This window comes from Phalangium opilio, unplaced genomic scaffold (genome assembly GCF_054372755.1).
Source record: "Phalangium opilio isolate 3A_F unplaced genomic scaffold, DU_Popi_V2 ptg000002l_1, whole genome shotgun sequence".
Taxonomy (NCBI): domain Eukaryota; kingdom Metazoa; phylum Arthropoda; class Arachnida; order Opiliones; family Phalangiidae; genus Phalangium; species Phalangium opilio.
In genome coordinates, this window is record NW_028324144.1 from 12,878,520 (window position 1) to 12,892,150 (window position 13,631).

The 13,631-nt window shown below is 37.0% G+C and overlaps 3 protein-coding genes across 3 annotated transcripts; 2 read left to right on the forward strand and 1 right to left on the reverse strand.

The window, feature by feature from the left end:
• The first annotated feature begins 1,685 nt into the window (after positions 1-1,685).
• LOC149719862 (uncharacterized) lies at positions 1,686-2,750 on the forward strand. Its single transcript, XM_089858097.1, has 2 exons — positions 1,686-1,821; positions 1,933-2,750. Exon 2 carries the CDS (start codon positions 1,938-1,940, stop codon positions 2,448-2,450), a length of 513 nt encoding a protein of 170 aa, XP_089714223.1. The 5' UTR covers positions 1,686-1,821; positions 1,933-1,937; the 3' UTR covers positions 2,451-2,750.
• Positions 2,751-4,347: 1,597 nt separating this feature from the next.
• On the forward strand, positions 4,348-6,435 carry LOC149719863 (uncharacterized). The gene has a single exon (XM_089863451.1). The coding sequence runs from the start codon at positions 4,348-4,350 to the stop codon at positions 6,433-6,435; it is 2,088 nt and encodes a 695-aa protein (XP_089719577.1).
• A 3,971-nt stretch (positions 6,436-10,406) lies between these two features.
• LOC149719864 (uncharacterized protein F54H12.2-like) lies at positions 10,407-11,717 on the reverse strand. The gene has a single exon (XM_089863580.1). The coding sequence runs from the start codon at positions 11,715-11,717 to the stop codon at positions 10,407-10,409; it is 1,311 nt and encodes a 436-aa protein (XP_089719706.1).
• Between the last annotated feature and the right edge of the window lie 1,914 nt (positions 11,718-13,631).

Consider the following 13,631-nt stretch of genomic DNA (forward strand, 5'->3'; position numbering starts at 1 on the left):
GCGAGCCCACCTCCCCGGGGTAGATATTTTTCGTGACTATAAATGACGGATTTTGGTGAAAAGCCTCATTTCATCGATAAAACAGGACAAGATGAAAGGTTCACCAGATGCTCCAATTGATTTTTGTTTTGAGCATGTATTAATATCCGTGGGTATTATAGTAATTATGCTTTTAAACACACCGTCAAAGTATCCTATCGCTGTGTTTTTGGTATTGTTAATGCCGATTACTATCCCTATATCATTCGTAATAGCCTTGCTAACAAACGATATATATTTTCTACTCGTATTTTTTTCGCCATTATTATTTATTTGTCACATCATCTACGAGATATTAAAGAAAGTAATTTTGTTACCGTATTGGTTAGCCGAATCGTTATTTTGTTTAAGTCACGAGTATTATAAATATGTCACCCGTATGAATTTTTACTCTGTACCGAAATCAAATAAGTAATTTTGTAAAAATAAAACATTTTTTTTATTGATAATTTATACATGGTTTCAAGAATTTTCTTTTAAACCGAGATATCCTCCCACGCGCTCTCTCGGAGAGAAAGCGAAAGTCATCTAAACCAGTTTAGCCGCCGCGGAGGTGTAGGGCGGGCGGGCTATATAACAGTGAGAGAGGGAGAAAAAAAGTTGTACAACTAGTTTATAATATAGTTCTCAATATCATTTCTTGCTATAACGCGCTGGAGAATAGAATTCGAAAGCCACGGTGAGTGTTTTTTCTGTAAACCAAACTTATTAATTTATTTAACGTTCGTCTAAGCGTTTTTTTGGAACACAATTGATTAGATTAATACAATTAAGAAGTTTGGTTTACCATATACGTAGAGTTTCACTATCTCCAAACAGGAATTTCAACGCGCCACGGAACTTTTATGGCGAAAGCTCTGTAAAAGAGACGAGATTTAAGTTCAAGTAGTTTATAATATAATTCTCAATAACATTACTCTACCGCGCTGGAGAATGAATTCAAAAGCCACAGTGAGTGTTTTTGCATTCTGTACGTAAACCCACAGTCCTGGATATTTATTTTTCTCCGAACATTTTACTCAAATGTACTGATTAAAATAACGCATTCAAGACTGTGGGCTTACCGATCCGGCACCAAGAAGTCACTGTAGTTTACTCCAAACTTTGATATGAATGTGGATTACCTGTAAACCCATATTAATTCTTTTCCGACCATTTTACTCAAATGTAGTGATTAAAATATTATATAGTGGGGCTTACCAAGAAAACAGCACCAAGAAAGACTGCCAAAACATTTTTACTCGCGCTGATTATTACCGCAGAAAATCATTGCGTTGATCCTGGGGAAACTCTCAGTGAGGAATGAGTGACTTTCTTTGGGGTATTTATACTAAAATTTACTTTAATTTACCTTTTTTAATCCGATTCTGGAGGTATGCGAGGTTAAAGTTTAGCATTTGCCCTTGTTATTATGTTAACTATTTTTTTATTTGAAACAGGGTGTTGATTTAAATAACGCCTAACCAGATAAATTTCTTCTCAAATGGGTGTAGCGTTGCTCAATTTACATTCATCTGTATATTATCTTAAAAAATCTTAGCATTTCTTGCTTAATAAAATCTTAGCATTTCTTGCTTAATAATTTTAAAATGATTTTCTATTACTCAATTTTAGACACGAAAATTTATCATGGTATAGAATTACGCCTTAATTTTTTTCTTGAAATTTTTTTTGGTCTTCTTTGACATGGTATTTCATCATGGCATAAATTTATGCAAGAATTTTCTCCTTGACATATATTCCGCAATTTATCTTGACATGGTATTTCAAGTAATTATGACGGTAATTCCCTCTATTGCCTAATCTGTCTTCTTAAATTTATGATAACCATTTTATGAAATCAAATTTCATAATACCGAAAATGGGGTATGAAAAAAAAATGGTGTATAAAAGCTGGTATGGATAACACCCAAAATCCATTCCTACATGAATCTTCACTTCGAGTGGATCAAGTCTTTACCGCGTTTGGATCAAGAAAGGAAGAAAACCAAATGGATTCTAGCAAGGGAAAACGCTCTGGCAAGTCTGAATATTTATCTTTAGATAATGAAAAGTATGAATCTTCCGATGATGACTGTTTTGAAGTTAGTTGCGTGGATGACGAAGGTGGTTTAGAAAGCGTATATACTCGAAGCTCTAACCAATGCGCTTCGATTGTTAAAATACCGCAGAAAAAGGGTGAATATTACCTAGATATTAAAGCTACTAAATATAAAGATTTAAAACGGTGTGCCAAGCAGGATGTTTGGACAGCGCCTTCAAAGCGCGTACAGTACATAGGCGATTTGAGCGAAAATGATTTAAAAGGTATTCTAATTTTAATGAAAAAGCTCGGAGAAAAGATAAAAGAAAATCCCCATAAGAAAATCTTAAATATCGTCAAAGCTAAAAAGGCAAAATCGCACGACTAAATACTTTTTTGCATTACCAGATTATTTTTTCGTATTATTAATATTATAGGTAAATGGTGACGGTTTTTAATATTTAACCTTACGTTGTTTTCTTTCGAGCGCATTTAATATTTCGCATTACCCAGAATGGTTTCGATAAACGAAGCCATTCGAGACTATAAACATTTTTACAAGATAGAGAAACTTTCAGTTAAAACTTCTAGAAAATACAAGTGTAACCAGGTTAATTTTCGCGTTGATATCGAAAACACGGACGAAATTAGATTAACGCATATGTACGAAGATTTGCAAAACATTCTCGATTGTGTTTTAAAGGAAATCAAAAATGAATACCCAACGTACGATAGAGTTCGCTTATGCATTCAATCCGAGGAGCTCGAATCTCCTATAAATCTAAAATTAATGGCGTTAAATTCGCTTACTAGCGAACGCGTTTTGGCTGCAATTGAGCACGTAGCACAATCGAGAAGGGGTTTTATTTTAGATAGTTCTTTAAGATTTGATGTTGTTTTCCTCGACTGCGATATTGAGATATCCGGGCTTTCCAACCGAAAAAGCGTTAGAAATAGAACTATAGTAGAAATGGAAAAATTTGTTAAAGCTGACAAAAATTTTATCACTCTCCAAAATAGCGACGATCTTTGTTTTGCTAGGACGTTAGTGATTGGGAAAGTTTTGGCGGATTTGAGATGTTGTAAATCGAAAGAGAGATCGGATCTTTATACCTATTTCGTTAAAATGAAAAGCTCCACGAGTTCATTACAGAAGGTGGAAGCTCTTAAACTGATTACATACGCTCGTGTACTACCCGGTCCAGTAAATTTAGCGGGTATTCAAAGGTTTCAAAATTATTTGCAAGGAGAATATCAAATTATTGTATACAACGCGGAAGATAACTTTCAAAAGTACTACGTCGGCCCATGGAGTAGAAAACAAATTTTTATTTTGCTTTTACGAAACCACGCTGTAGCGATAAAGAGTATTTCGAGAATGTTTGGCGGCGAAAGTTATTGTTCAAAATGCCTTGTTGTTTTTTATAAGTCTAGCGAAAAAAGGGCCCACCATTGTTCGCAGGGTGAATTAAATTGTAAAAGATGTTCATCACTTAACGTCTTCCATGAGATTAAAGAAATTCAGGTTATCAGGTGTAAATCTTGCAATCGTTATTTTAAAGGTAGTGAGTGTTTATCGTTACATATTTCGAATGGTACTTGCGATCGACTAAAACGTTGTCAGCAATGCGGTCAAGAAATTGAAACTCTGAGCAATAGCATTCACGAATGCGAAAAAAAATGTAAGCAATGCTTGATTGTGCATGAAAAGAACCAGTGTTACGTTATGCCTTTAAAAGAAAAATATCCTCCCGTGAAATATGGATTTTTCGATTGCGAAAGCTACGTTTCCGACTCTAAAGAACATGTAGCCATCCTACTTGTCAGTGCTATGGAGATGGATGACGAAACATACGAATTTAAGACTTTCAAAGGGCAAGATTGTTGTAAACAGTACTTGGACTACTTGTTTCAAACAGAGGAATCGTTTGTTCAGCATGATACCAAAAGAATGAAGAAAATTAAACCGCGATTTGAGAACTACGTCATTTTTTCTCATAACGGTTCCCGTTTCGACTCGTATTGGATTTTAAACACTTTAGTTTATCACTACTTTATTAAACCTCAAGTAATTTTCAACGGCAGCCGCGCTTTAGCTGTTTTTATCAAAAACCAAAATATCAAGTTTTTGGACTCGATGAATTTCGTCGCCGGCTCTCTTAGATCTTTGAATAAAACCTTTGAACTGGGGGAATGTAAGAAACAGTTTTTCCCGTATATTTTCTTGACTCACGATGAATTATAAGGGAAAATTGCCTGACAAATCTTATTTTCAACCTGAAAAAATGAAGACTAAGGATTACAAAGAATTCGAAATTTGGTACGAAGAAAAGCGTAAGACCGAGTACGATATGAACAAGGAGCTGGAGGAATACTGTCAAATGGATGTTTCCGTTTTAAAGGAAGCGATGGTTAAATTTAAAAATCTTTTTCTAAAAGCTACCAATTTCGACCCTTTCAATATGAACGCTATATCCATTTCGGGTGCTTGTCTACGTTTTTTCCTTCACACATACTTGAAAGAATACGCTTTAGCTATCGTGCCGCAAAATGGGTACCTATACCAACATCAAAATCAAAGTCGCGAAGCTATGAAATGGATCTCCCTCGAGGCTAAACAAAGGAATGTAAATTTCCAAACTACTTTTTCTATCCAGGGTGAAAAATACTTTGGAAAGTTCCCAGTCGATGCTTATTGTCCCGATCCTGAAATTATTCTCCAATATCATAATGATTTTTTTCACGGATGCGTTAGACACACAAAGCAGTCTAGCTTCAATTCATTTCTTGGAAAAACCAACAAAGCGTTATACGAAAGAACTCTAGACATTGAAGAATACACCAAAAACGCCGCTCCGAATGCTGAATTTAAAACCATGTGGAGTTGCGATTTTGAAGAATATCTTCGAAACCATCAGGAAGATAAATCTTATTGCGATACCGTATCATTTCCTTCTTCTATAGGATCGAGAGAAATGATTGTCGGGGGTAGGGTAGAAAACTTCAAATTGTTGCATATCTGTCAACCGGGTGAAAAGATACTGTATCGAGACGTCTGCAGTCTTTATAGTTTCGTCATGAAATTTAAAGACTTCCCAAAAGGGCACCCTACTATATTTACGCGAAATTGTAGTTTAGAAAAAGATAAATATTTTGGCGTGTTAAAATGCAAGGTTTTAGCCCCCAAAAAACTATACATTCCGATTCTTGCATTTAAATCTAATTCAAAATTATTGTTTAGTCTATGTCGCACCTGCGCGGAAAAAAGCTTATCAAACCCTTGTCAGCATTCGAGAGAGCAGCGTATATTCGAAGGTGTGTTCAATACTCCCGAAATTTATTTGGCAATGGAATTCGGTTACGAGCTGATTTCTATATCCGAAGTTTGGCATTACCCTGAGCGATTCAGATACGTGAAAAACCAAAGTTCTGGATTGTTTGGGGATTACATTGACAAGTTTTTGAAATTGAAAATTTGTAATAGCGGTTGGCCTGACAATGTAGAGACTGAAAGTCAGAAAAAGAATTATTTACAATCCATTTACGAAAAAGAAGGCATCTCGATATCAATCGAAGAAGTGACTAACAATCCAGCTTTAAGGAATATTTGCAAGCTAACGTTAAACTCGCTTTTCGGTAAAATGTGTCAAAATCTGGACAGAGGAAAGACTGTTATTATAGATAAATACGAAGAACTAGTGGCTATATTAACCGATGAGACTAAAGATCTGGAAGATATTCGACCCCTGAACGATTCATTGGCTTTGCTAACTTACAAACATAAGAAACCTTTCGTTCCTTCTTTACGAAGTGGCAGTCCTGTTATTGGAGGTTTTATCACAACCTACGCTCGAATAGAGCTATTTAACGTTATTCACAAGCTTGGGAAACGTTTGCTTTATATCGATACTGATGGTGCCATATTTTTAGAAGGAGGGAAAGATGATTGGATCCCTCCCGAAGGAAGTAGTTTGGGAGAGTGGAAATCAGAAATAGGCGCTTCGCATATAACAGAATTTGTCAGTACAGGACCAAAATCGTACGCTTATAAAACATCAGACAATCAATGCGTGGTGAAGTCGAAAGGTATCACGCTTTCTCGCGAAAATGAAAAAATTATAAATTTTGAATCTATGGTAGACGCCTTACAAAATCCAGAAAAACGGTATACGGTAGATATCCCGTTTAACGTTGTTCGACGCAAGCGGGACTTAACTTTACTCTTAGGAAATTTAAAAAAACAATTTGGGGTCACCTTCTCTAAAAGGATTCTTCTAGATGACTTTACTACATTACCCTTTGGGTATTGCCAAGAAGAAGAAGCAAGTTATTGCCAAGAAGAAGAAGCGAGTTACCTTTCATCACATTGTTAAAGTTCATTGGCTACCCGATAGCGAAGATCGAAGGAACGAGTGGCTGTACACCGCCGCGCGATTTAAAGATAGAGTATTTCTTTTGAACAACCTTTTGAAACCAATTTTTGAACGAAAATTAAAAGAATCATAGTCGACAATGTCCTGTCGGTTGAAATTCGTAGCACCCTTTCAAATGATTGTTTCCGGCGCGTCTATGAGCGGAAAGACGAATTTTGTTTTGGAGTTATTGAAAAATCGTCAAAAAATGATAGACCCACCCCCTCACAGGATCGTATATTGCTACTCTCTATTTCAAGAAAAGTTTCACGAAATACGCAAAGAAATACCAGAAATTGAATTCCTGGAAGGATTGCCGCCTGATGATACGGATTTCTTTAACCCCAAAGTTAATAACCTGCTAGTGTTGGACGATTTAGCCCCTGTTGCTAATGCTAGTTCGTTCATTTCTTACCTTTTTACGGTTGGTTGTCATCATTTAAATTTAAGTTTAATTTTAATTACTCATAATCTATTCTCGATGGGGAAGGAATCTAGAGTTATAAGTTTGAATACTTCTTATTTTGTAATATTTAAAAATTTAAGGTCTCGGAGTCAGATTTCCCACTTGGAAAGACAGATATTTCCGGGTAAAAAAATAATGTCAAAAGCGTATGAAATGGCTACATCTGACAAACCGTATAGTTACATAATTTGCGATTTGCGCCAAACTTGCGACGACTCTTTGAGATTAAGAACAAATGCACTTCCCAATGAAGGAAACATGATATTTTTTGTGGAATAATAAATAGTTTTTTAAAACAAAGTCCCTGGTGGAGATTCAATTCATTGTAGTGAAAGATGCCATCCAAGTCATTTCGGAAACATTATCCTTACCTTAAACTACTGAGAGATATTAATCCTCAACAAAGGAAAACTTTAATATCGTTATCTAGCAAAGATCAGTTAAAATCTATTTGCACTATATGTTACAACTTGAAAAGAAACGCCATCGCTCTTCCGCAAAGCAAAAAAAGAAATTTGAGGCGGTACGAAAAAATTATAAAATCGCTATCTAATAAACGCCGTAGCCCAAATCAGGTTCGACAGTTGTTGTACAAGCAGACTGGAGGATTTTTTCTACCTAGCCTGATTGGTGCTATAATTCCAACTCTTTTGTCAGCTATAACCGGTGCAGAATGAAGAAAATGATTCTAGTTCCGGCGTCCTCGATTATGACCGATGTTGAAAAACAGGTTTCTTCGTTGGATAATGAAATTACCACCATTCTCAACCAACCTGGGAATCCCGATGATAAAGCCAGACAATATCTGAAATCTCTTCAACAATACCTTACAATGAAAAACTTGGTTGAACCTCCCGAAGTTAGAATAGCTCCTCAGCCAACGCCTGTATCGTCAACATCCATGCCTTCATCAAGCTATCTAAAATCTCACCAATATACCGGACAATCGTACGAACCACCGGTTCCAGTAATTGTCAAAACGAAACCTCGAAAAAAAATTGTGTTAGTTAAAAAGACCATTGGAAGTAATTATCAAGTTCGACGTTCTCAAAAGATGAAGAAAAAGAAAATTAAGCTTTCAAATCCATCTCTAGAAGCAGCAAAATCGTCTCCTGTTCTAAAAGAGATAAAAACACCAAGGACTGTCAAGAGATCCCCGTATGAATTAAGGCGAGAGAAAGGAAAAAAACCCAACAAATGGCTAGAATTTTGATTTTATTCATTACAATATCGAAACTCGTGATTTAACAAATGTGTACACAAATTTAACAATGATATGCTATCGTTATAATAAAGGTTTTTCTTATAAAGCAATTGGATTATTTCTTTCATACTGTAACCCTCGCATTTGGCGAAACAGTACATTAAAGTATGCAAACCGCAAAAATCGCTATCGATAGGCTGAATTACACAATCGTTGTAGATCCATTCTGAAGCGTAGGGGGTCAAATCAAATCCGTAATGGGTAGGATTCCTTCCAAAGGAGCAAAAGAATTCCGCTCTTTCTCGGTTGATAAAGAAAGCAACCCAGTGTCCATCGGCGATATAAGAAGGTGAAGTATTAACGACGAAAAGATAAACATTTTTCTCTAGAGGGGGTGGTGGTAGCTTGTCCGAAGGAAAAACACCGATAAAAAATGGTGAAGTTCGAGGATCGCAGTGCAAGACTTCGGAGAGTTGTTGCGTATTCATAGCCTCACTTGTAATAATTGCGGTTCGTAAAAAGCGCCTCTGATTGATACACCTTGACCATCTTTAACGTTGTACGCTGGAGGACTCCGATGCAGGACTTTATCTATGATGAAATTCTCTTTGGTCCAGTTGGCAGTTCCTCCCTTTTCGAATCTAGTTTTCGAAGTTGCTAATTTAACTATCATGCCTGGTTTGAGAGCGGGTTTCTTTCCCTTCTTCTTATCTCCGTATAATCTAAACCAAACTAAATGCTCGTTATTGATATTAACATCTTTTGGTTTAAAACCAGTTGTCGAATGGACGCTCGAATTGTAACTTTTAACCAAGTTTGGCAAAACTTTAACGTAATCATACTTCCCGCTTCTGGTAAAGTATTTGTATATCTTTGACGACAGTGTAGCATTGAATCTCTCTACTAAGGACGCTTTTGTATCATTTACTAAAGCGAATGAACTGACGTTGTGTTTCTTTAAAAAATTGTCAAACCTTTTATTTACAAATTCTCCACCTTGATCGAAAGTGAGTTTGGAAGGTTTGCGAGATTTAAAAATACTAGAGAAAGCTTTAACAATACTTTCCGGTTTTTTATCTCGAAGAGGGATAGCCCAAGCGAAGCGCGATAACACGTCGATGATAGTTAATACGTAGCGTTTTTTATTATTATACCGCTTAAACCGGTTGAAATCCATAAGATCGCACATCCATTGTTCATCTTTAGAAGTTACATAGACTTGATTTCTGGGGAATTTGAGTTTTCTAGGTCGGTGAGTTATGTAGGTATTCTGAGCTAACAACCAGTTTCTAGTCTCCTTTTTCGAAATTCCTTTAACACTATTTTGTAATTTCTTTATACTTCCTAACCCAGCCGGGTGAGAGAGATTGTAATAAACTTTCGCCAACTCATCGAGTCTCGACATTAGTGTGGAAAATGAGTAAATAACTTTCAATCAGGTGAAATTTATATTTCTTTATTCAGAACATTTATCCGTAAACAATCATATTTTTCAAATTGGTTAAATTATTAATAATATCGCTATAAAGGATGTACACGTCTTCTAATTTCGTTCCATCCATTTCTTCGTAAAATTCGACCAAAACCTCGTCGTAATTCATCCGCGGAAGCGCTTGTTCGATATTCTGTTCCACCGCTTGACACCAGTTGATATTATCGGCTCCGCAGGAAATATCGTGAGCTAACTTGTGATGACAACAACTGTTTTCGCATTTGATGGTAATTGAATAAAGTATATTCGTCAATTTTTCCAAAACGATCCTTTTCATAACATCCTTAGCGTCGAGTAAAACTTTGACTTCGCGATCGATGGTACTTTTCAAAGACTTTAAACTTTTCCACGATTCTTGATTCAGGGAGAATCCGCGAGCGGAAGAGTACATAATGTGATAGTTATGATTCGCGCCGCGAACGTATTGTCTAAGGTCCAACTGCTTTTCTTTTCCAACGGTGAGACACTCTAGCAGAATATTATCTTTACTCATCCAAGTGTGAAACCTTTCAGATTCCCCATCGAAGTGAGAATCAATTTCGGGTTGCACCTTCCAAAGATCGTTCCAAATAGAATGATGAAACGAAACTTCCGAGTCGTTGTCTCGTCTTCGAATGGTAACGTAAGGATCGACGATATTCCTTACTACGATCTCCAGATCGCTGGAAAGATTGTGACTGACGAACATCTTGAAGATTAATGAAGAGTTGGTCGAGATATTTTTCCATTTATAGTCGCTATTTTCTTAATTAGATGCTGACATCTGTGTTTTAATCAAGTGGATAAATAACGCTTCTGTCTCTGGTCACGTAGAGCTCTTTGTTAAATACAGCATAAATTACGCAAGTGGTGTTGGTGTTGAGTGGTTTAGCAAACTTCATACTAAGACGAAGATTTCCCTGCTTAGGAGGGTTGATAAAATCACCTTGACAATCGCCGGCAGCTGTTAAATCGTACGCGAATATGGTATAACCGTTACCATAGTCTTCGTAAGAAATATAATTGCCTTTGTTTTTACCTAGTATATCTAACACGTCGAACAGTGAGGCATATTCTCTGGTATATTGTCTTTTGTCAAAGTTGGGTTCGAAAGGAATGTCTGGAAAATTTGTCGAGCCAATAGCGACCGACATATGTCTCAAATCATTATGAGTGAGATGGTAAGGATTGGTATCTAACGTACCGTTGAAAGCGTTCGTGGGTACGAAGAAAACTATCATAAGATCGGGCATTCTCCCAATGAAAACATTTTCCCTAGTGCAATCGACTTCGCCTTTAGATATTGGGAAATGTTTAATAACCGTTTGCTTAATCGGATATCGAGCTGGGTATTGCTCTAAAACTTTAGCGTGAGCCAAAAGAATTTCAGGGCGTACCTTAACCAATTTAGCTATGAGAACAGCTTCATCAATAACAACATGGTACGTCTTATTGGGTACTTTGGAAATAATAGGGAAATGTTTAGGAGATCGGAAAAGTCGAATCATAAGGTCAACTCCAGGAAGCATGTACTTATTCGTACGAAATAAATCTGCCGGTAAATGCCCAATCATTTCAATTTGATTTGATAATTTTGTTCTAGCGGCTCTTTTCAACATTCCGTTTTCATTTGTTTTGTTTTGTTGAGTAAACATTTCGTCCGGGGAAGTTGGCGAGTCTTTGTAATAACATTGTAAACCGAGTTGAGATTTTTTAGCATCTTCGGAACAGCTTAAAACTGTTTCAATAAGCGGTCCGTATTGAGCGCAGTTGCTCGATGCTTGAGTCGGTGTATTTTGAGCCAAAACATCGATTTGACTGAATAGGGAGAATAAAAACAGATTGACTGGTCCAACGTTAACCTCGTTAGGTTCGAGTACCGTTCCGTCTTCGTGAAGAATTCTAGCTTTAACTTTAAGCTTTGTTTCGGCAAGATCCATATACTCTTCTTCGTTCGATTTAACGTAAAAAGTTATCGGTCCAGAGTCTGTAATCGCGCTAATCGGTTGATAGGTTACTTCGGTAGATGATATGACATTGCTGTTTTCCGTTGGAATTTCAAAAATGTCTAGCTCGTTACGCATCCCCTCTCTCACCTCCATGGTTTTTGATTATGGTAGAAAATCTCTCTTAGTGCGATTCTTCTTAACGCGTTTACTTTTCTTTTTAGCTCCGCCTTGTGAATTTCTTTTCCTTTTTCGACGAGCACCAGAACCGAACTGCGAACTAGCTACGTGATCACCAGCTTTATGTAAAAGATTACCTCCAGCTAGTTTTAGATTCTTTTTAAAAGCCTTTTTCGGGTCTTCTCCAGACTGGATATCGGTATACATTCTGGTACCAATACCTAAAGCCTCGCGTCCGACGGCCTTAGCCACGGGTTTTACAATTGGTGTAATGAATTTAATTAGCTTGCGAAATAAATTTCCAAGACCCCGCCCGCGTTGGAAAACAGGTCCTGAAAATACTGGAAAGCTGCCACTACCTGATTGCTGCAGGTAATACTGTAGATAACTATCCCTTTGAACCATCTTTTACGAAATGTAGCTTGAGGATAGTCTTACCTAGTTTAAATGGTACGTGTAAATTTGCGTCGGTTTTTATTTCTACCTCGATAATTTCTAGTTCGTTAAGTCTTAGCGGATAGTAATCAATATTAGTAAACGTTTGAATGAACGTTTTCTTGTCAGCATTATCCGGTCTAGCAACGATTCGTAAAAGAGGAGCAGCGACGTCACCCACAAATTGGTATTGAATAATATTCGTATACACGAACAGGGCTTCGATACCTCTGTTTAAATCCGCAATGTATTCTCCGGTAGTATGATCTTTCAGCTGAACCCCGAGTTGACTCTTCGCGAAGCCTAACATTAAACCAAGACCCGGAAAACCAGTGGGAAAAGCCAGGCTATACCCTTTGTCGCACCAAATAGTAACGGTTTGGTCTTCATTAACGAAAAATCTAAATTTTTCTCTATAAGCATCGGGAATTGTTTTTTTCATAGCTCTTAAAATATCTTCAATATCATGATAAACACCCGCGGGTATGATATGCGTCAATTGATTAATCTTTGGCTTGATGGCTTGATCATTTGGCAAATCGTCGTCGCTGGAATCCATCATAGGCTGATCGTCAAGTAATTCATCCTTAAACGTATCACCCTCTTTAGCGGGTTGATCATTAGAGGGATGATCATCAGGTAGATCACCTTTTGCATCGTTAAGAGCTACATCTTTTTCTCTAAGACCTCTATTTCTAATTGGTATTACGTTAATATCAATCGCTTTGAGCTCGTCATCGACAGTTTTGGGTGCATTAATCGGATTGTCATCTTCATCGTCTACGCTTCCCGTTCTTTGTAGATTTACGGCTTTGAAATCCTTTTTTCTGGACCTTATTTCGATATAATTATCCTTGTAAGAAATGGATAAAGTTTTGGCGTGACGCGATAAGGGGAAACGGGAAACGTACCGACCCGAGACGAAATTTTTCTCTCGAAACTCTAGCACTAGAGAGAGAGGTCCTTCCGGGATTCTTACTTGCACATCCGGGTGTATATTCATCAAAAGAAACCTTTCTTCCGATTTTCGACCAACGACATTCGGATGGCGATCCACCTTCATTTGCAATAAATCTCTATATTTGGGTTTTATTTGATCGCGCAGGATATCAATTAAAGTTTTATGTAAAGAATATTTAACCGTATGACCTTTTTTCGTTCTTTTGCACTCATAATCACCTGGTGGTATTTCTAACTTGTAAGTAAACCAATTAGCATCATCGTCGATAGAGGGTGCCATGGTTAAAAATCTATCATAACCCTGAGTAACATTATCCCAAACTGGTGGTAAAACCACTTCAGCCAAACCAACCTTCCAGTTTGATAAGAGTTTAATAGGTTGCGGCAACTTCACCTTAAAAGATGATTGATTGTTCTCGGGGAAATCGTCCATAGACGCATTACTGGGCAAAGTGACGTAAAACGAGTCTTCCATAATTAAGAGATTTGAAGAAT

Excerpts from the sequence above, each read along its gene's own strand:
- LOC149719864 (XM_089863580.1), bottom strand. The coding sequence starts at position 11,717 with ATGGAGGTGAGAGAGGGGATGCGTAACGAGCTAGACATTTTTGAAATT.
- LOC149719863 (XM_089863451.1), top strand. The coding sequence starts at position 4,348 with ATGAAGACTAAGGATTACAAAGAATTCGAAATTTGGTACGAAGAAAAG.
- LOC149719862 (XM_089858097.1), top strand. The coding sequence starts at position 1,938 with ATGGATAACACCCAAAATCCATTCCTACATGAATCTTCACTTCGAGTG.